Source organism: Narcine bancroftii, chromosome 2 (assembly GCF_036971445.1).
Source record: "Narcine bancroftii isolate sNarBan1 chromosome 2, sNarBan1.hap1, whole genome shotgun sequence".
NCBI classification, from domain to species: domain Eukaryota; kingdom Metazoa; phylum Chordata; class Chondrichthyes; order Torpediniformes; family Narcinidae; genus Narcine; species Narcine bancroftii.
The window spans coordinates 197,385,310-197,405,967 of record NC_091470.1 but is presented as its reverse complement, the minus strand read 5'-3'; the positions used below and the strand labels follow the sequence as shown (position 1 = coordinate 197,405,967).

General features: G+C 48.6%; 1 protein-coding gene across 1 annotated transcript in view; it reads left to right on the top strand.

Moving 5' to 3' along the window:
* The first annotated feature begins 259 nt into the window (after window positions 1-259).
* cntrob (centrobin, centrosomal BRCA2 interacting protein) overlaps window positions 260-20,658 on the top strand; it is a 37,576-nt gene continuing 17,177 nt past the window's right edge. Inside the window, exons 1-7 of the mRNA XM_069915646.1 lie at window positions 260-433; window positions 624-860; window positions 8,974-9,120; window positions 12,806-12,939; window positions 14,167-14,294; window positions 18,907-19,076; window positions 19,678-20,305. Of these exons, the coding sequence (XP_069771747.1) occupies window positions 260-433; window positions 624-860; window positions 8,974-9,120; window positions 12,806-12,939; window positions 14,167-14,294; window positions 18,907-19,076; window positions 19,678-20,305 (1,618 nt within the window). The remainder of the gene's footprint in view (window positions 434-623; window positions 861-8,973; window positions 9,121-12,805; window positions 12,940-14,166; window positions 14,295-18,906; window positions 19,077-19,677; window positions 20,306-20,658) is intronic.

Here is a 20,658-nt window from a genome sequence, read left to right as displayed (position 1 = left end):
TGTGGTGAGAGGGGTATGGCTTGGGTTTAAATTTAAATTTAGACATATGGCACGGTAACAGGCCCTTCCAGCCCACAAGCCTATGCCGCCCAATTACACTAAATTGACCTACAACCCTGTATGTTTTGAAGGGTGGAAACCGGAGTATCTGGAGGAAACCAATGCAAGCATGGGGAGAAGGTACAAACTCCTTAAAGACAGCACCAGATTCGAAACCTGGTCTCAATCACTGCTGCTGTAAAGGCATTGCGCTAACCACATGCCAACTGTGCCACAGGGTCCGGTAGAAGCCTGTGGTCAGTTCGAACTGATGAGCTTTCTACTTCCCTTTCAGGTGCTGATGAACTTTGAGCATCATTTATCTCAGGCAACACAGGCTCTGGCAAGAGAACAGCAAGAAAAAGAGCAGCTGGAGAAGGAGAGGGGTTTGTTGGTAAGGAAAATGCTGATGGAAAGCTTGTAGGATGGCAGCTGCTTTATTGTCCTTCCCCATCTCCCTATCCACCTGAATCATCGGGGAATTGCGCACCTGGGACACTCTGTCCTGAAAACTTATCCAGATAATCCTTGTATGATGTATCTGTGAAGAAACTTAGACCATCTGGTGTTCTTTCTGCCCACAGGAGTGTGAGGCCAAGGAGCTGCGTGAGGCCCTGCAGGCGGAGCGACAGGGCCGGCTGAAGCTGCAGGCGGAGTGCGAGCAGGCAGAGCACGGCAGGCTGCACGAAAGATCACAGGCCGAGGTCCTGCGTGCCCAATTGGCTGAGGAGCAGGAGGCCGGTGTCAAGCGGGTGAGGGAGCTGGAGCAGTGGAGTGCTCAACGGGAGGAGCAGCTTCAGAAGGAGATTGAAAAAGAGAGGGTAAGGTCAGGTGCCCAACCCTATGAGAACTAAGGGTTCACCCTCTGGTTTCCACACCTAAAAATGCAAAGGAATTCCTTTCCAGGGATATCCCTGAAGTTTGTTGCATAGACGTTAAATTCCAGGGCTTACCAGGGTTTGGGAGGAGGAGGAGGCGGCAACTGGAGTTCGGGCGATTATCTGGAGGAAGAGGAGCTTGGAGAGAGAGAGGGGGTTAATTGGTCAAGGGGCTAATAAAAGGAGGATAAGTATAAGGGAGCAGCCAGCGAGGAGCGGCCCAGTGAGTGAGTGGCACAGTGAAAGAGTGGGTCTTTGAGGCTTTGGCTCGAGAGGCTAAGGTGAGCAGAGGCTAAGGGCCAGCATGCTGGACTAAAGATAAGACAGTCATATTCAATTTAATATATATCTGTTTATTTTTTTTTTCTTTTCTACAGTGAGAGAAGGAGGCAGGATGAGTGTGAGGGCAGTTTTCTTCTCCCAGTGCCACATGCGGGTAGTCATGGAGTCTTTACGTCTCCTGGACATCCACGTGTGCACAAAGTGTGCTAAGCTGCAGCATCTAAGGGACCGAGTTAGGGAACTGAGCTGCAGCTCGATGACCTCTCTCTTGTTAGGGAGAGTGAAGCTATCATAGACAAGAACTACAAGAAGGTGGTCCCACAGGGGCCTTGGGAGGAGGGGCAATGGGTTACCATTAGGAGGAGGAAAGGGAGGGGTCAGGTTCAAGTGAAAGCACCTGAGTCTGAAATCCTCAGAAATCGGTCTTCCACCTTGAGTACTGAGGAGGGGGATAGTCAGGTAGGGGTGTGGTGTCAACCTCTGTGGCCCAGAAAGGCAGGGATAGCAGGAAAAGGGCAATAGTAATAGGGGATTCGATGGTCAGGAGGACAGACAGAGGTTTTTGTGGATGTGATAAGGAGAACTGGATGGTGGTTTGCCTCCCTGGTGCCAGGGTCCGGGATGTGACTATGCATGTTCAGAACATCCTAAAAGGGGAAGGTAAGGAGCCTGAGGTCGTGGTACATGTTGGTACCAACGACATTGGAAGGAAGGAGGAAGTGGTCCTGCAGAATGAATATAGGGAGTTGGGTAGGGAGCTTAGAAGAAGGACTACTAAGGGTGTAATCTCTGGATTGATTCCTGTGCCATGTGACAGTGAGGGCAGAAATAGAATCAGGTAGAGGTTAAATACATGGCTAAAGGGGTGGAGTAAGAGACAAGGTTTCAAGTTCTTGGACCACTGGGACCTTTTTTGGAGGAAATGGGACCTATACCATAATGATGTGTTACATCTAAATCCCAGAGGGACCAGTCTCCTGGCAGGGGCATTTGCTATGGCTGTCATGGGGGGGGGGGTTTAAACTAGTATGGTTGGGGACAGGGTTTCAAGTTAGGCAGGACAGCAGGGAAAGGGTTTGTAGGCAAAGGAAAGAGGCATATTTAAATAATTTGAAGGAGGAACAGCAGGAAGTAGTAAAAAGATGTTGTAGTGACAATTCTGAGAATGGTAGAGAGAAGGATATGCAGAAGGTAGGAAGTAGGAGATTGCTGAGATGTATTTATTTTAATGCAAGGAGCATAGTAAGGAAGTTGGATGAGCTAAAGGTGTGGATTGACACATGACATTATGATGTGGCCATTAGCGAAATGTGGTTGAAGGACAGTTGTGACTGGCAGTTAAATATTTCAGGATTTCACTGCTTTAGATGTGACAGAGTTGGTAGAGTAGGGGGGGTGGGTGTGGCATTACTTGTCAGGGAGGATAGTACAGCGGTGCTGAGGCAAGATAGACTGGAGGGCTCATCAAGGGAGGCAGTGTGGGTAGAATTGAAAAATAAGAAGGATGAGGTTACTTTTCTTCTTTGGCTTGGCTTTGCGGACGAAGATTTATGGAGGGGTTACTATAATAGGGGTATATTATAGGCCTCCAAATGGGGAAAGGGAACTAGAAGAGCAAATGTGCAAGGAAAGAGATAAGATGTGCGGTAAAAATAGGGGATTTCAATTTTCCAAACATAGATTGGGAAACGCAGTCGGTAAGAGGGCAGGATGACTTAGTATTTATGCAATGTGTTCAGGATTGCTTCTTGCAGCAATATGTTGAGACAGCCACTAGAGGGGGAGCAATGTTAGATCTGTTGTTTGGGAATGAAATAGGGCAGGTGACGGTCGTGAGCTTTGGGGAGAACTTCGGATCCAGTGATCATGGGTCCATTAGCTTTAGCTTAATTATGGAAAAGAAAAGATCAGGTCCGAAGTCAAAGGTCTGCGAGTGGGGGAAGGCCAGATTTGGAGAAATGAGAAGGGATTTGCAGAGAGTTGTGTGGGCTGATCTTTTTGCCGGAAAGGATGTAGAGGAAAATTGGAGGGCATTTAAGAGTGAGATTTTGAGAGTACACGATCTTTATGTTCTAGTCAGGCCGAAAGGGAAGACCAAAGGTTCAAGGGAGCCATGGTTTTCTGGAAAAATTAAGTTGGTTCGGGATAAGAGGGAGGCCTAAGATAATTTTTTTTTTTAAAAAGGCAGGGAATTGCGGAGATGTATGATTGTTACTTATATTGCAGGAAGAACCTTAAGAGGGAAATTAGAAAGGCAAAGAGAAGGTATGAGGTGTCCATAGCTAATAAGGTGAAGGTAAATCCTAAGGATTTTTACAGGTATGTGAACAGTAAAAAGAGGGTTAAGGATAGAGTAGATCCACTGGATGATGGGACCGGTGGATTATGTAAGGAACCATATGAGATGGGAAAGATATTGAACGATTTTTTTCTCATCTGTATTCATGAGGGGCTATATGAAATAAGTGAGGCAAAGGGCTTAGTTATGGAGAGGATAGGGATTAGTAAGGTTAGGGTTTTGGAACTTCTAGGGTCAAAAAAGGTGGATGTCTCTTGGTCCTGATGGGATTTTTCCCAGGATGTTAAGGGAGGTTAGGGGGCTCTGACAGTGGTTTTTCAAAGATCACTGGAGGAGGGTGTGGTGCCACGGGATTGGAGGGTTGCAAATGTTGTTCTGTTGTTTAAAAAAGGCTTAAGGTTCAGGCCAAGAAATTATTGGCCAGTAAGTTTGACTTCAGTTGTGAGGAAAGTTATGGAGGGTATTCTCCAAGATGGAAGATACACATATTTGGATAGGTAGGGATTGATTAGGGGCACCCACCATGGGTTTGTAAAGGTAAAGTCATGTTTGACGAATCTTGTTGAGTTTTTTTGAGAAGGTGACAAAAAATGTGGATGAGGGTAGGGAGGTTGATGTGATCTATTTGGATTTTAGTAAAGCTTTTGATAAGGTTCCGCAAGGATGGTTAATAAGGAAGGTTCAGTCACTAAGGATTAATAGAGAGATCGTGACATGGGTTCAAAGATGGCTGGAAGATAGACAGGAGAGAGGTATGGTGGACAACTGTCTGTCAGGTTGGAAGCCTGTGACAAGTGGGGTGCCTCAGGGATTGGTGCTGGGTCCCTTGTAGTTTATCATTTATATTAATGATTTGGAGGAGGGTGTGGTTAACTGGGTAAGCAACTATGCAGATGATACAAAAATAGGGGCAGTGGTGGATAGTGAGGAGGGTTTTCTTGGATTACAGAAGGATTTGGTTTGTTTGGAAGAGTGGGCTGAAAGACGGCAGATGGAATTCAACGTAGACAAGTGCGAGGTGCTGCATTTCAGAAAAAATAACCAGAATAGGACATATGCAGTTAAGGGGAGGGCATTGAAGTATGCAGAGGAACAGAGGGACCTGGGGGTTATGGTACAGAGTTCATTGAAGGTGCATTCCCATGTAGACAGGGTGGTTAAGAAAGCATATGGTTATGCTGGCCTTCATAAATAATAGTATAGAGTATAGGAGGTGGGAAGTGATGCTGCGGCTGTTTAAGGCATTGGTGAGGCTAGGTTTGGGGTACTGTGCTCATTTCTGGTCTCCAAATTATAGAAAGGATATAGATAAGGTGGAGAGGGTGCAGAGAAGATTTACAAGGATGTTGCCTGGCTTACAGCATCTGCATTACAGAGAAAGATTAAGGAGCCTGGGACTTTATTCATTGGAACGTAGGCGGCTGAGAGAGGGGACTTGATAGAGGTATTTAAAATTATGAAAGGAATAGATAGACTAGACATAAACAGACTCTTTCCCCTGAGGGCAGGGGAGGTTGGAACAAGAGGACATGAATTACAGGTAAGGGGGCAAAACTTTAGGAGAAATATTAGAGGATGCCTTTTCACTCAGAGAGTGGTGGCAGAATGGAATGATCTTCCAGAGGAGTTAGTTGGGGCAGCATCCGTTCTGTCATTTAAGGGAAGGTTGGATGTGTACATAGATGTGAGGGGGTTGGAGGGTTATGGGCGGAGAGCGGGAGGAGGGAGCTGGTGGAGTTGTTCAAGTGAACCAACGTGGATTCAAAAGGTTGACATGGCCTTTTTCTGCACTGTAAATGGTTATAGGTTCATATGGTAGTAAGAAGATTTATGGTATACTGGCCTTCATTGGTCTGGGGAGGAAGAGGATTGAGTTCAAGAGCCATCCGGCCTGTCAAGCCGGCTCTTTCATTCTTTGACGTTATGGCTAATCTCCATCTACTTGCCTTTTTTCCCATATCCCTTAATTCCCCAACTTGTTAAAAATCTAACCAACCTTATCTAAAATATATTTGCTGAGGTGACCTCCACTGCAAATTCCATTATTCACCACCCTCTGGGAAAAGCAGTTCCTCTTCATCTCCATCCTAAATCTACTCCCCTGGATCTTGAGGCTACGTCCCCTAGTTCTATTTTCCCCTATCATTGGGAACAACTTGCCTACTTCTATCTATGACTTTCATAATTTTATACATTTCTATAAGATCCCTCTCATTCTTCTAAATTCCAGCGAGTTAAAGTCCCAGGTGACTCAATCTCTCCTCATAGGCTAAGCCCCCTCATCTCTGGAAACAACCTGGTGAACTACCTCCAAAGCCAGTACTTACTTCCTTGGGGAGGAAAAAAAGGTGCAGGAGCTTAAAGACAAGCACTCAGCGTCACAAGGTCAGCTTTTTCCCAGCTGCCATCAGATTCCTGAACATTTAGTGGAACTGAAGACACTGACTTTTCATGCAGTATTTTTTATTTTTTGTCGTAAGGTAGTTTATATGAATGTTGGCACTGATGCTCCCACAAAACAATGAATTTCGTGACCTGTTCATGACAATAAATTCTGATTCTGAAGTAAGGAGACCAGAACTGCACATTGTATTCCAGATGGGACCTCACCAGTACCTTGTATAGTTGCAGCATAACCTCCCTGCGCCTACATTCATTCCCTCTAGCAATGAATAACATTACTGCTTTATAAAACTCTGGTGAGACCACGTTTGGAATATTGTGTTCTGTCTGGTCACCTCACTACAGGAAGGATGTGAAAACTTTGGAGAGGATGCAGATGAGATTTACCAGAAGGTTGCCTGGATGGAACAGTATGAGGCAAGGTTAGCAAAGCTAGGTCTTTTTCTTTCTGGACCAAAGAAGGGCGAGAGGTGACTTAAAAGCCCTACATGGTTATGAGGGGCATGGATATGATGGACAGCCAGCACCTTTTCCTCAGGGCGATAGTGCAAATACCAGCGGACACCTGTATAAAGTGAGGGGAGGAAAGTTTAGGGGTGACGTCTGGCGTAAGTATTTTACACAGAGAGTTGTGGGTGCCTACAATCTGTGCCAGGGGTGGTGGTGGTGGGTGGTACAATAGGAGCATTTAAAAGACCCTTAGACAGGCACATGGATGGCAGAATACTAGAGGGTTATGGATGTGAGGTAGGAAAGGTTTAGGCAAATATAGTTTGGCACTACATCATGGGCTGAAGGGCCTGTATTTTTCTGTAATGTATTTTTCTGTAATGTAAGACTCACTGGGTTAAATCCTTGAGCTGAGGCGTGTACAGAGGGGTCAGAGAGTCCAGGTCCATGACTCCTGCGAGTCGACGAAACAATAAAGATAGCCAATGGTATGTGAGGCATTGAGTCACTGTGAGCACTGATGGAAATTTCAGTCACCCCACTACAGGAAGGATGAGGATATTTTGGAAAAGGGTTCTAGCAAGGTTTACCAGGACCTTGCCTAGATTTGAGGGTCTGAGCTATGGGGAGAGGTTGGACAAGGTTGGGTTGTTTTCTCAGGAGGGTGGGAGGCTGATGGGAGACCCAATGGAAGATTATCGAATCATGGAAGGCGTAATAGGGTAGGCAGTCAGAATCAGTCAAAACTCAAATACACAAGATCGTGCACAGAAGGTGAGAGGGGCAAAGTTTAAAGAAGATGTGCACGGCAAGCTTTTTTACACAATGAGTGGTGGGTGCCTGGAATGGACTGCCAGGGCTAGTGGTGGAACCAGATCCAGTGGCGGCATTTAAGACACCTGAATATACAGGGAGGGCAGGGATGTGGGTCATGTGCAGGCAGAATGGGTGGCATGGTTAGCGCATAGCCTTCACAGAACCAGCAATCGGGAATGGGGTTCAAATCTCGCACTGTAAGGAGTCTGTAAGTTCTCCCCATGTCTGTGTGGCTTTTCCCCGGGGGCTTCAGTTTCCTCCCACCATTCGAAACATACTGGGGGTGTAGGTTGATTGCGTGTAATTGGGTGGCACGGACTCATGAGCCAAAATTGCCGTCTACCATGCTGTAGGTCTAAAACATTTAAAAGAAAAGATTTAGTTTAATTTGGCTTCCTGGTTGGTGCAGGCTTTGTTTCTGCAGCAGAATCTAAAATTGGACAATATGGTTTCAGAATGTAGGTTCACACACACAATGGCATCATGAAGAAAGCCTCTACTTCCTCAGGAGTTTGCGGAGGAGCTAGTGGAGTTGTTCAAGTGAACCGGTACAGACTTGAAGGGCCGACATGGCCTGTTTCCATGCTGTAAATGGTTATGGTTAATAAGGTGTTTTAGAATGAAGATGGGAGGATGTTTCTCCTTGATGGACTAAATCCTTAGGATCCTCCATCCCAGTGGGCAACGAGGGCTGGATCTTGGGATACATCTGAAAGGTGATGGAAGGTGCATGGGAAGTGAAGCAGGGACAAAGCTCTGACCTTAGTGAATATTGGAGCGGATTTAGGAGGTTTCTGCTCATCCACCTCTTCTGTGTACGATTAAAGTCTCATCGTCCTTAATTCATGGACTGGAGGAGACCATTCAGTGTATCATGCCTGTGCTGTCCCCTTGAAGGAGTTCTTCCATTCGGTGCATTCCTATCCCATGGCTTGGAGATTTGTCTCCACTTTGCTCAACCTGAGGCAGCAGATCCTGCATCTCCCATCCTCCCCTGGCCCTTTGCGCCAGCCACCTTAAACCTCTACCCTCCTGTGACCCACTCTTCAGTGGTCCAGAATGGTGCACCCCACCCCACTCCAGACCTTAGGACCGGTCTGACCTTGCTGATGTGGGTGGGCCCACTGCCTCGGCGATGCCAGAGACCCCGGTTTGATCCTGAACTCTTCTGCTGTCTATACAGGGTTTGCACATTCTCCCCGTGACTTTGCGGGGTGGGAGGGGGAAATCAGTGGGTTATTTGCCTGCTGTAAATCACCCTCAGTAACTTGTTCTCTACACTGAGCCCCACTCAAAGCATACAGAATATTCAATCCACTTTTATACACCTTCAGGCAGGGGTCTGCATGAGACCCTACAAGTTTCATATGAGTTTCACACAGCTGGTGATTCTTGTTTTTACAGCGTGTTCTCTTGTAGTGTCTGTAGACAGCTGGGAAATGTTAGGGTGTCCTACTCTTAGTGTATTTACATTACTATATTTTTTATGGTGTTAGTTACTAACTCACGACAGCACAGGGATGCTCATATTCAAAGACTATTATATTCCCACCATATTACAAGGAAATCTAATTAATTAACCCTTTGTTGAGCACTTATTCTTTCACACACCTCCTCCACCCCAGCATGGGAAGCGGAGGGTGCGAGCGGTTAAATTCTGTGGGGAGTCGATGGGGATGTGGGGAGGGGGGGGAGGGGGGGAATAAGTATGAACGACAGGTGCTTGGTGGGGCTGCAGAGTCTGCTCCTGTGCCACATCTGTCTTGCTCCCTTTAACTCTGTCCCCCCTTTGACCCCATTACACAGGTGGCCACTCAGCGAGAGTCCCAGCGAGGGCAGGATGCGCAGCAGGTGCTGTCGGCAGTCCAGGACGAGACTCGGCGGCTGGAAAGCGAGTTGGACGCTGTCAGCCGGGACAAGGAAAGCCTGCGAGTGGAGCTCAGCCTCGAGAAGGTGAAGCCTGTGGCCATCCTGGTCGTTGGGGATGGAAAGGGGGGGCTGAGTGGGGAAGCGGGCTGCCTGGGACCCAGCCGGTTGAATCATTAATTTCCACCCCTCCTCAAACTCCCTGTGTGAGAGTGTCACACAGGGATAGCCTGGGACCTCTGCCAGATAATTAATAACCCACCCCCCCCTCCCCCCATGAGGGGGTGCTGAGCAGAGAAGCTGCCAGCCCCAGGAAGCACAGCTGGTTTAATCAGTAAACTCTCTTTGTGTGTGTGTGGAGACTGCAACGAGCAGCCCTGGAACCCCAGCCCTTAGGAACAGTAACTCCAACCCCTTGTGGGTGTGTTGTGGGGAAGAGAGCAGTCCCAGGACCTCCAGCTAGTTTAATGAGTAATCCCACCCCTGCTCCGTGTGGTAGTGCTGGGGCACACGCAACCTCGAGATCCAAGCCCACTAAATCAGAAACCCTCCTCCCCTCCCATGAGGGCAGCTGGAGCAGCCCTGGGAGTCCCCCATCCTGTTGCATCAGAATCCCCCCCTACCCTTGGAGCAGCCCTGGGAGTCCCCCATCCCGTTGCATCAGAATCCCCCCCTACCCTTGTGTGGGGGTAGCAGTCTGGGACCCCAGCCTGTTAAATCAGTAACCCATGCACTGCAGGACACCTAACGTCTCCGCCACTGAGGGAACAGAACCAGCCTGGATTCCTGCTTCTGTCGCCAGAAAGTCCCCACCAAGCGAGAAAACAGGCTGTGTGTGCCTCTCCACTAGCAGGAAAGCACAAGGTCCTTTTGCTTACAAATGGCAAAACTTTGAGCCTCTGATTTTAAGTTTGTCTGTTTGTCAAATTATACTGGTACTGGTACAGTTACAGTTTGGGTGACACAGTTGGCGCACCCTATTACAGCGTCAGCGACCCGGGTTCAAATTCCTTCTGCTGTCTAAGGAGTTTGTACATTCTCTCCCATGACCGTGTGAATTTTTTCCGAGTGCTCTGGATTCCCGTGGGGTCAGTTGGTTAATTGGCCGCACAGTGTATTTGGGCTGGAAGGGCCTATAACCTTGCTGTATCTCTAAATTATTATTGTGGGACGGGCTCTTCTGTAAACAGTCTAGCAGACCGATTCTAACATTCATACCGCTGTCTAAATAAAAGAAGCAGTCATTTACCAAGTATCAAGTTGCAATGGAAAAATATCAGTTCGTGAAAAGCAAGGGCAACATGAGGGGACTGTGGTGGGGTTCGTTCAGGAGCTGATAGCTGCAAGGAGCAAACAGTTCTTCAGCTTGATTTCACGCTCCTGAGCCTTCTCCCCGATGGGATGAGTGTCTGTCGGTGGGGGGGGTGGGTGCTGATGGGTCTTCAGTATGTTGGCTGCCATTGCTATGAGATGCAGAAGTAAAGCATGAGAGTCTGCAGACGTCGTGGTTGAAGTTGAAGCACAATTCTGGGAATAAACTCAGCAGGTCAAACAGCATACTTTAATGAAGGACTCAAGCCCAAAACGTTAGTTACGTCTCTTTATCTTTGCTCTGTAAAGTTCGCTGCTAAGTTTCTCCAGCGTGGCGTTTTTACAGTACAGGCCCTTCAGCCCACGATGTTATGTAAACCTGCTCCACAACAATCTAACCCTTCCCTACGTCACACCCGTAACCCTTCCCTACCTCACACCCGCAACCCTTCCCTACCTCACACCCGCAACCCTTCCCTACCTCACACCCGCAACCCTTCCCTACCTCACACCCGCAACCCTTCCCTACCTCACACCCGCAACCCTTCCCTACCTCACACCCGCAACCCTTCCCTACCTCACACCCGCAACCCTTCCCTACCTCACACCCGCAACCCTTCCCTACCTCACACCCGCAACCCTTCCCTACCTCACACCCGCAACCCTTCCCTACCTCACACCCGCAACCCTTCCCTACCTCACACCCGCAACCCTTCCCTACCTCACACCCGCAACCCTTCCCTACCTCACACCCGCAACCCTTCCCTACCTCACACCCGCAACCCTTCCCTACCTCACACCCGCAACCCTTCCCTACCTCACACCCGCAACCCTTCCCTACCTCACACCCGCATCCCTTCCCTACCTCACACCCGCAACCCTTCCCTACCTCACACCCGCAACCCTTCCCTACCTCACACCCGCAACCCTTCCCTACCTCACACCCGCAACCCTTCCCTACCTCACACCCGCAACCCTTCCCTACCTCACACCCGCAACCCTTCCCTACCTCACACCCGCAACCCTTCCCTACCTCACACCCGCAACCCTTCCCTACCTCACACCCGCAACCCTTCCCTACCTCACACCCGCAACCCTTCCCTACCTCACACCCGCAACCCTTCCCTACCTCACACCCGCAACCCTTCCCTACCTCACACCCGCAACCCTTCCCTACCTCACACCCGCAACCCTTCCCTACCTCACACCCGCAACCCTTCCCTACCTCACACCCGCAACCCTTCCCTACCTCACACCCGCAACCCTTCCCTACCTCACACCCGCAACCCTTCCCTACCTCACACCCGCAACCCTTCCCTACCTCACACCCGCAACCCTTCCCTACCTCACACCCGCAACCCTTCCCTACCTCACACCCGCAACCCTTCCCTACCTCACACCCGCAACCCTTCCCTACCTCACACCCGCAACCCTTCCCTACCTCACACCCGCAACCCTTCCCTACCTCACACCCGCAACCCTTCCCTACCTCACACCCGCAACCCTTCCCTACCTCACACCCGCAACCCTTCCCTACCTCACACCCGCAACCCTTCCCTACCTCACACCCGCAACCCTTCCCTACCTCACACCCGCAACCCTTCCCTACCTCACACCCGCAACCCTTCCCTACCTCACACCCGCAACCCTTCCCTACCTCACACCCGCAACCCTTCCCTACCTCACACCCGCAACCCTTCCCTACCTCACACCCGCAACCCTTCCCTACCTCACACCCGCAACCCTTCCCTACCTCACACCCGCAACCCTTCCCTACCTCACACCCGCAACCCTTCCCTACCTCACACCCGCAACCCTTCCCTACCTCACACCCGCAACCCTTCCCTACCTCACACCCGCAACCCTTCCCTACCTCACACCCGCAACCCTTCCCTACCTCACACCCGCAACCCTTCCCTACCTCACACCCGCAATCCTTTAGCTTTCTTGCATCCATGAGCCTCAGAGTCTTCTGAATGTCCTCATTGTACCAGACTCTACCACTACTCCTGGCAATGCATTCCAGGCACCTACCACCCTCTGAGTAAAAAAAAAACCCTTGCCTCTGTCTCCCCTGAACTTTCCTCCACTCTCCTTAAACAGAGGCCCTCTGTTATTTGCTGCTGTTGTCCAGGAATAAAGGTGCTGCCTGTCACCCTATCTTTGCCCCTCATAATCTCTTTTAAGTTACCTCTCATCCTTCGTCGCTCCAAAGAGAAAAGCTTTGTCAACCTGGCATTAAATCCTTGGAGTCCATGGAAGGGAAGAAATGATTTACTTGTGGGTGGGGTTTGAATCTTTGGAGTTCCCTGCCTTGGAGGGTGTGGGTGTCACTTTTTCAGGGACGCATTCTGTCAGCACCTGGACGACAAATGGGCTCGAGGCGGTGTTGTCCCGTGGTGGGTCCCCGGGGCCTGATCCTCCTGCATGTTGCCTGAAGGAACGACTCCTCTCCCTGCAGGCTCGGTTCGAGTCGCAGAGAGTCCAAAGTGAGGCGGAGTTCAAGGTGGCGCTGGAACAGCAGGTGACCGAGAGACTGACAGCCTTGCACGAAGACAGCAGCCATCAGATGGCTGTCATGCGGGAGCAACACAGGTAAACACAGCCAAGGATACTGCCACCCATGCTGAGCTGCAACAAGAGTTCATCTTGCATGAAATCCAGCAGGTCAACGCATGTACACCAGTTCTCAAGATACAGGAGTGGAAGTAGGCCACTCGGCCCATTGATTCTGCTCCACCATAATAGCATGAGTTGATCAGTCCTCCCACTCACCCCTCTCCCTGGCCCCCATAATCATTGATGCCCTGAATAATCAAATACCTGTCATATAAACACACAACTTTGCTGCCACAGCCGCTCATACCTTCTTTTTGCCTTTCTAATTTCCCTCTCTGGCTAAAAAAATTTCTTCACGTCTCTGTTTTAAATTAATACTGCTTGTCCTGGACTCCCCGACCATGGAAAACAACCTTGCTACATCTACTCTGTCCAGGCCTTTCAGTATTCAAAATGCCTCCATGAGGTCTCCATCATCCTTCTGAACTCCAACAAGTACTGTCCAAGAGCTGACAAATGTTCCTTATATGCTAGCCTTTTCATTGCGGTATCATTCTGGGTAAATCTTCTCTGAACCCTCTCCTTTCTCAGATAAGGTACCCCAAACTGTACACAGTACTCTAAGTGAGGACTCACCAGTCCCTGTAGAGTCTCATCATTACATTCTTGCTCTTGTCTGCTATTCTAGAAATGAATGCCAACAGTCCATTCACCTTCTTCACCTCCGACTCATCCTGGATATTAAATTTTAAAATTTAAATTAAATTTAAATATACAGCATGGTGTAACAGGTCATTTCGGCCCTTGAGTCCATGCTGCCCAATTAACTTACAACCCCTGGTATGTTTTTGACAGGTGGGAGGAATCAGGAACTCCTGGAGGAAACCCACACAGACATGGGGAGAATGTACAAACTATTTACCTTTTAGGTCTTCCAAGTCCCTTTGCACCTCTAAATTTTGGATTTTCTCCCTTTCCCTTTCATTCTCTCTTCAGGTAACAGCATACAGAACACTGCTAATTTTGTTTTGAGTACTATGTGGACTTTTCTGCCATGGAAGCAGCAGAGGCTGCCTCATTAAATGCATCGGACACAGATGATTGAAGTTGGGAAATGGAGAACAGGCTGGTCAGCGGCCATGATCTCATTCGATGGCCGAGCAGGCCCCCTCCTACTCCCCTGTTCCCCTCCTCTCACCCCGTGACCAAGCCACTCCCGCCACAGCAAACTGTGACATTTCGCCGTTCTCCCCTCCCATGCAGGAAGCAGATCGTGGAGGTGACGATGCAGCACGAGCACGAGATGGGCAAGCAGCTCGCCGAGTTCCAGCAGGAACTGCAGGAGCGCGAGGAGAAGCATCGGCATGTGGTCGAGGGCTACGAACTGAGGTAGGTCCGTGCCTGGCTTCGAATCCACCCCCACCCTCGATGAGGGGAAGGGGGGGTTATTTCATTAATGTGGGCAGCACAGTTAGTGAAACTCTGTTACAGCGTCAGTGATCGGGACCTGGGTTCGAATCCGGCGCTGTCTGGAAGGAGTTTGAACATTCTCCCTGTGTCTGCGTGGGTTTCCCTGGGTGGGGGGTGAGGTGGGCTCCAGTTTACTTCCACCCTTCAAAATGCAATGTAGGTTTGAACATCAATTGGGGGGTGTGGGCCTGTTACCTTGCTGCATATTTAAATTTTAAAAATGTAAATTTATTACCCTTTGCTCTTGCCTGTGAAGTCACCTTAGAGGGCTAATTTGGGACTGGTTACAGGGGAAGGCTTAGACTGGGAAAGGATGGAAGAGAGAAGGGGGAGAAAGAAGAGATGCAGAAAAATGTCTAGCCAGAAGGTCATGAGTCTGTGGAACTTGCTGCCACAAGTGCCTGTGGAAGCGAGGCTATTTGGTTTAAGGTAGAGATTGACAGCTATTTGATCACCATATACACTGTTGTAAAGGGCCATCATCAAAAGTTAAAAATGTCATCTTAAAATCCAGGTCATCCTTTACAAAGGGTCTAAAATTCTTAGCTTGACAGAGGTCTCTTCCTTCTCCCGCCATCTTCCTGCCACCTCCGACACAATGTGTATGCAGGGTCCATCCACCTTGCTCGACAGGTGTTGACTTGTGCAGGTCTCGACAATGGTTTATCCAAATACAATTTAAACCTTAAATGATCATTTGTTATTAAAATATTGTGACTTGCTTTTAACAGCATTCACTGATCAGATTTTTGGAGGGGGGTGGGGGTCCTCTTGTGTAAAGGCTCAAAACCAACATTTTAGGTGGAAACTCCAGGGCTCTTCTTATACAGAGTCATCTCGTACAGTGGCAAATACGCTAGTTGGGCATCAAGGGTTACAGGGAGAAGGCTGGGGAGTGGGGCTAAGTTGGAGGGTGTATCAGTTTGTGATTAGAATGGCTGAGCAGACTCGATGGGCCTACTTCTACTCCTTTATTTTGTGATTCCCTCCCCTGAAGGATAAGGGTGGATCAGCTGCTTCCAGTCGTGTGGTGTTGCTGTTCCTGGTATAAGTGCGGACTGGGTAGAGTAGGGAGCTTAGAAGAAGAACAGCTAAGGGGATTGCTTCCTGTGCCATGTGACAGTGAGGGCAGAAATAGAATCTGGTGGAGGTTAAACACGTGGCTAATGGCTAATGGGGTGGAGTAAGTAAATCCCAGAGGAACCAGTCTCCTGGCAGGGGAATTTTCTAGGGTTGTCAGGGAGGGTTTAAACTAGTATGGTTAGGCAGGACAGCAGGGAGAGGGTTTGTAGGCTAAGGAAAGAAGCATATTTAAATAATTTGAGGGAGGAACATCAGGAAGTAGTAAAAAGATGTCGTAGTGACAATTGTGAGAATGGTAGAGAGGAGGATAGGCAGAAGGTAGGAAGTAGGAGATCGCTGAGATGTATTTATTTTAATGCAAGGAGCATAGTAAGGAAGTTGGATGAGCTAAAGGTGTGGATTGACATGTGGCATTATGATGTTGTGGCCATTAGCGAGACGTGGTTGAAGGAGGGTTGTGACTGGCAGTTAAATATTCCAGGATTTCACTGCTTTAGATGTGACAGAGTTGGTGGAGTAAGAGGGGAGGTGAGGCATTACTTGTCAGGGAGGATATTACAGTGGTGCTGAGGCAAGATAGACTGGAGGGCTCATTGAGGGAGGCAGTGTGGGTAGAACTGAAAAATAAGAAGGGTGAGGTTACTATTAGAGGCCTCCAAATGGGGAAAGGGAACTAGAAGAACAAATGTGGAAGGAAATAGATGAGATGTGCGGTAGAAATAGGGTGGTGTTGGTTGGGGATTTCAATTTTCCAAACATAGATTGGGAAACGTAGTCAGTAAGAGGGCAGGATGACTTAGTATTTATGCAATGTGTTCAGGATTGCTTCTTGCAGCTATATGTTGAGACATCCACTAGAGGGGGAGCAATGTTAGATCTATTGTTTGGGAATGAATTAGGGCAGGTGACGGGTGAGCTTTGGGGAAAACTTTGGATCCAGTGATCATGGGTCCATTAGCTTTAGCTTAATTATGGAAAAGAAAAGATCAGGTCCAAAGTCAAAGGTCTGCGAGTAGGGGAAGGCCAGATTTGGAGAAATGAGAAGGGATTTGCAGAGAGTTGTGTGGGCTGATCTTTTTGCCGGAAAGGATGTAGAGGAAAATTGGAGGGCATTTAAGGGTGAGATTTTGAGAGTTCAGGATCCGTATGTTCCGGTCAGGCCAAAAGGGAAGACCAAAGGTTCAATGGAGCCGTGGTTTTCAGGAAAAATTAAGTTGGTTCAGGATAAGAGGGAGGCCTATGATAAATTTTTTTTTAAAAAGGCAGGGGATTGCGGAGATGTATGATTGTTACTTATATTGCAGGAAGAACCTTAAGAGGGAAATTAGAATTTCCCATAGCTAATAAGGTGAAAGTGAATCCTAAGGGTTTTTACAGATACGTGAACAGTAAAAGGAGGGTTAAGGACAGAGTAGGTCCACTGGATGATGGGACCAGTGATCTATGTAAGGAACCATATGAAATTGGAGAGATATTGAACAATTTTTTCTCATCTGTATTCACGAAGGGAAAGGGACATTGGACTATATGAGATGAGTGAGGCAAAGGCCTTAGTTATGGATAGCATAGGGATTAGTAAAGTGAGGGTTTTAGAGATTCTAGGGTCACTAAAGGTGGATAAGTCTCCTGGTCCTGATGGGATTTTTCCCAGGATGTTAAGGGAGGTCAGGGAGGAAATAGCGGGGGCACTGACAGTGATTTTGCAGCGATCACTGGAGGAGGGGGTGGCACTGCGGGATTGGAGGGTTACGAATGTAGTTCCGTTGTTTAAAAAAGGCATTAGGTGTAGGCCAAGTAATTATCAGCCAGTAAGTTTGACTTCGGTGGTAGGGCAAGTTATGGAGGGTATTCTTCAAGATAGTATATACGCATATCTGGACAGGCAGGGATTGATTAAGGGCACCCAGCATTGGTTTGTAAAGGGAAAGTCACCTTTCACGAACCTTGTTGAGTTTTTTGAGGAGGTGACAGAAAAAGTGGGTGAAGATAGGGCTGTTGATGTAATCTACTTGGATTTTAGTAAAGCTTTTGATAAGGTTCTGCATGGAAGGTTAATAAGGAAGGTTCAGTCACTAGGAATTAGTAGAGAGATAGTGAGATGGGTTCAGAGGTGGCTGGAAGATAGCAGAGAGTCATGTGGACAACTGTCTGTCAGGTGGGAAGCCTGTGACAAGTGGGGTGCCTCAGGGATCGGTGTGCTGGGTCCCTTGTTTATCATTTATATTAATGATTTAGAGGAGGGTGTGGTTAACTGGGTAAGCAAATATGCAGATGATACAAAAATAGAGGGAGTGGTGGATAGTGAGGAGGGTTTTCTTGGATTATAGAAGGATTTGGTTTGTTTGGAAGAGTGGGCTGAAAGATGGCAGATGAAATTCAACGTAGATAAGTGCGAGGTGCTGTATTTTGGTTAAAAATAACCAGAAAAGGATATATGCAGTTAAGGGGAGGGCATTGAAGTATGCAGAGGAACAGAGGGACCTGGGGGTTATGGTACAGAGTTCATTGAAGGTGCATTCCCATGTAGACAGGGTGGTTAAGAAAGCATATGGTTATGCTGGCCTTCATAAATTATAGTATAGATTATAGGAGGTGGGAAGTGATACTGCGGCTGTTTAAGGCATTGGTGAGGCCAGGTTTGGAGTACTGTGCTCAGTTCTGGTCTCCAAATTAAAGAAAGGATATAGATAAGGTGGAGAGGGTGCAGAGAAGATTTACAAGGATGTTGCCTGGCTTACAGCATCTGCATTACAGAGAAAGATTAAGGAGCCTGGGACTTTATTCATTGGAATGTAGGCGGCTGAGAGAGGGGACTTGATAGAGGTATTTAAAATTATGAAAGGAATAGATAGACTAGACATAAACAGACTCTTTCCCCTGAGGGCAGGGGAGGTTGGAACAAGAGGACATGAGTTACAGGTAAGGGGGCAAAACTTTAGGAGAAATATTAGAGGATGCCTTTTCACTCAGAGAGTGGTGGCAGAATGGAATGATCTTCCAGAGGAGTTAGTTGGGGCAGCATCCATTCTGTCATTTAAGGGAAGGTTGGATGTGTACATGGAGGTGAGGGGTTTGGAGGGTTATGGGCAGAGAGCGGGAGGGTTGAGCTAATGGAGTTGTTCAAGTGAACCGGCGCGGACTCGAACGGCTGACATGGAACTGAAAACGGTTATGTGATTTAATTGCTTGTGTTTAAATTCCTGGGCTGCACAGTGGGATTTGAGCTCCCAGATCCGTCATCAGTCCATGCCTTAGGATTTTTGTGCAGTGATTAATGACTAGATCATTGAGGACTTTCCAGGTATCTGTGGGCTTGGGCTGTATGCAATGTAGTTGCATCATTATATTTGTAACGGAACAAAGAGAATCTCAGATGGTGAAAAGTATACCATCCCTCCCCCATCTTTCTTTTTCTCTCCTCCCTCTTTTGCCCTTTTTCTCTCCCTCGGTTGGCGAAAGGGCAGGAGGAGACTAGCAGACTGCTGGCAGTCAACAGGAAGCTGCAGGTACAGCGGAGCGAAATGGTGTCCAAACTCCAAGCCATGATGCAGTCCCACTGGAACGAAGCGCTGAGGGTGCTAATGTCTGAACACTCACCAAACGCGCCCCCTCAACTGCAGGTGAGGCGAGGGATTCCAGCTCGTCATGGGTGCACTTTTTTTGCAAGAGTTTAATAACTTTGATTCTTCCTGGGCCACAATCTCAGAGAGATCAGATGGTGTAGCGCAAAGGCATTTTTACCAGTGTGAGGGTCATTCAGGAGCCTGATAATGACCAGTTAAACAAAACTGTCCTTGAATTGAGTGGTGCATGATCTCACTGTTAATGTTCATCCCGATGGGGTGGGCTGAGTGGTGAAGAGAGTGTTTCTAAGGAGGATCAGCCTTTCAAAATGTTGTCTGGTTTTTCAAGACAGCAGGACTTCCCAACAGAGTCGATGGAAGGGAGGGAGGCATGTGATGGTCTGAGACAAGTCTACAACCCTATGCACCCTCTTGTGATCTTGGGCAGAGCAGCTCCCACCCTTCAGCATGATGCACTGTGATGGTATGGTGCACCTGTATAAGATGTTGATGCAGGCTCCTGAATAAAAGGTGGGTGGGTCGAGCCAAGCCCACAGGCTCATCACCCTCTTCCCTCTCCATTCACAGAGCATCTCCCCTTCCTCCCCAGTTTTTTCATGCACTCCCTACCTTATCATCTATTGCCTCTCTCTTGCAGCCTCCCGCTCTTCATCATAATCAGGTATCTGTCTACCAAGAGTTGCACAGGAGTCTGTCATCCTCGGAAGCTCAGCACAGCGCGACTTCGGCGGATCGCAGTCTTTCGTCATCCTCTGTCCCTCCTTGCCCTTCTCCCACCTTGGACTCTGAACGGCTGCAGCTCTTCATGTCTGCCAGAGGCTCTGGAGACTCAGTGGCCCAGAGCTGCTTGGACCAGCTGGTCAAGACAGTCCAGGGCAGCGGACCCAACCTGACTGAGCCGATTCTGGACCACCAGGCCCCCAGAGGTGGGATGGAGAGCGGCCAGCCGCCAGACATGTCTGCCCGGGACCCCCGTTTCCCGGGAGCCGTTCCCTTGTGGCCTGTGACCCAGATCTCTTGTTGGCCGGTGCCCGTAGATCGAGGGGTACCTCCACTCCAGGGGCTCGCCCTGGCGGGTTGGAACGGCGGCAGAGCGCTAGAGCTCCCACCAGCTGTGCCGAGGACACAGAACGGGGACCAACATCAACGGCCGATGCTTCCTGACCCTCACAGCGTGGAGGATCTCAGCCACCTCCTGAACTGCAGCTTCCTCAGCCGTGCCAGCTTTCAACCCCTGGAGCCACAGGTGGATGAGACCATCGCAGGTAAAGCAAGCCTTACACCCCACCCTTCCCACTCCTCATCCTCGCTAAGCTCAAGGCTGGAGCCTTCAACCACCTTGTTGCTCTTGCCTCTGCCAGACAATTGTTGACCTGTTGTACTTGGGCCTTTCCGTGACATTCACAGTGAGCTCTTGTGGCAGTTCCACCACATGACTGCTGTGAGTGATTTCTGGACACTACAGGGAAGAAAATAATTAGGAGCATCTCCCCCAGACATCTTGATCAATATCCCTTAACAATCCTTTGTTCAAAGCCTAAATGTGTCAAGTTCAAGTTTATTATCATCTGACTGTATATACAACCTCACAAAATAGTGTCTCTCCAGACCACAGACA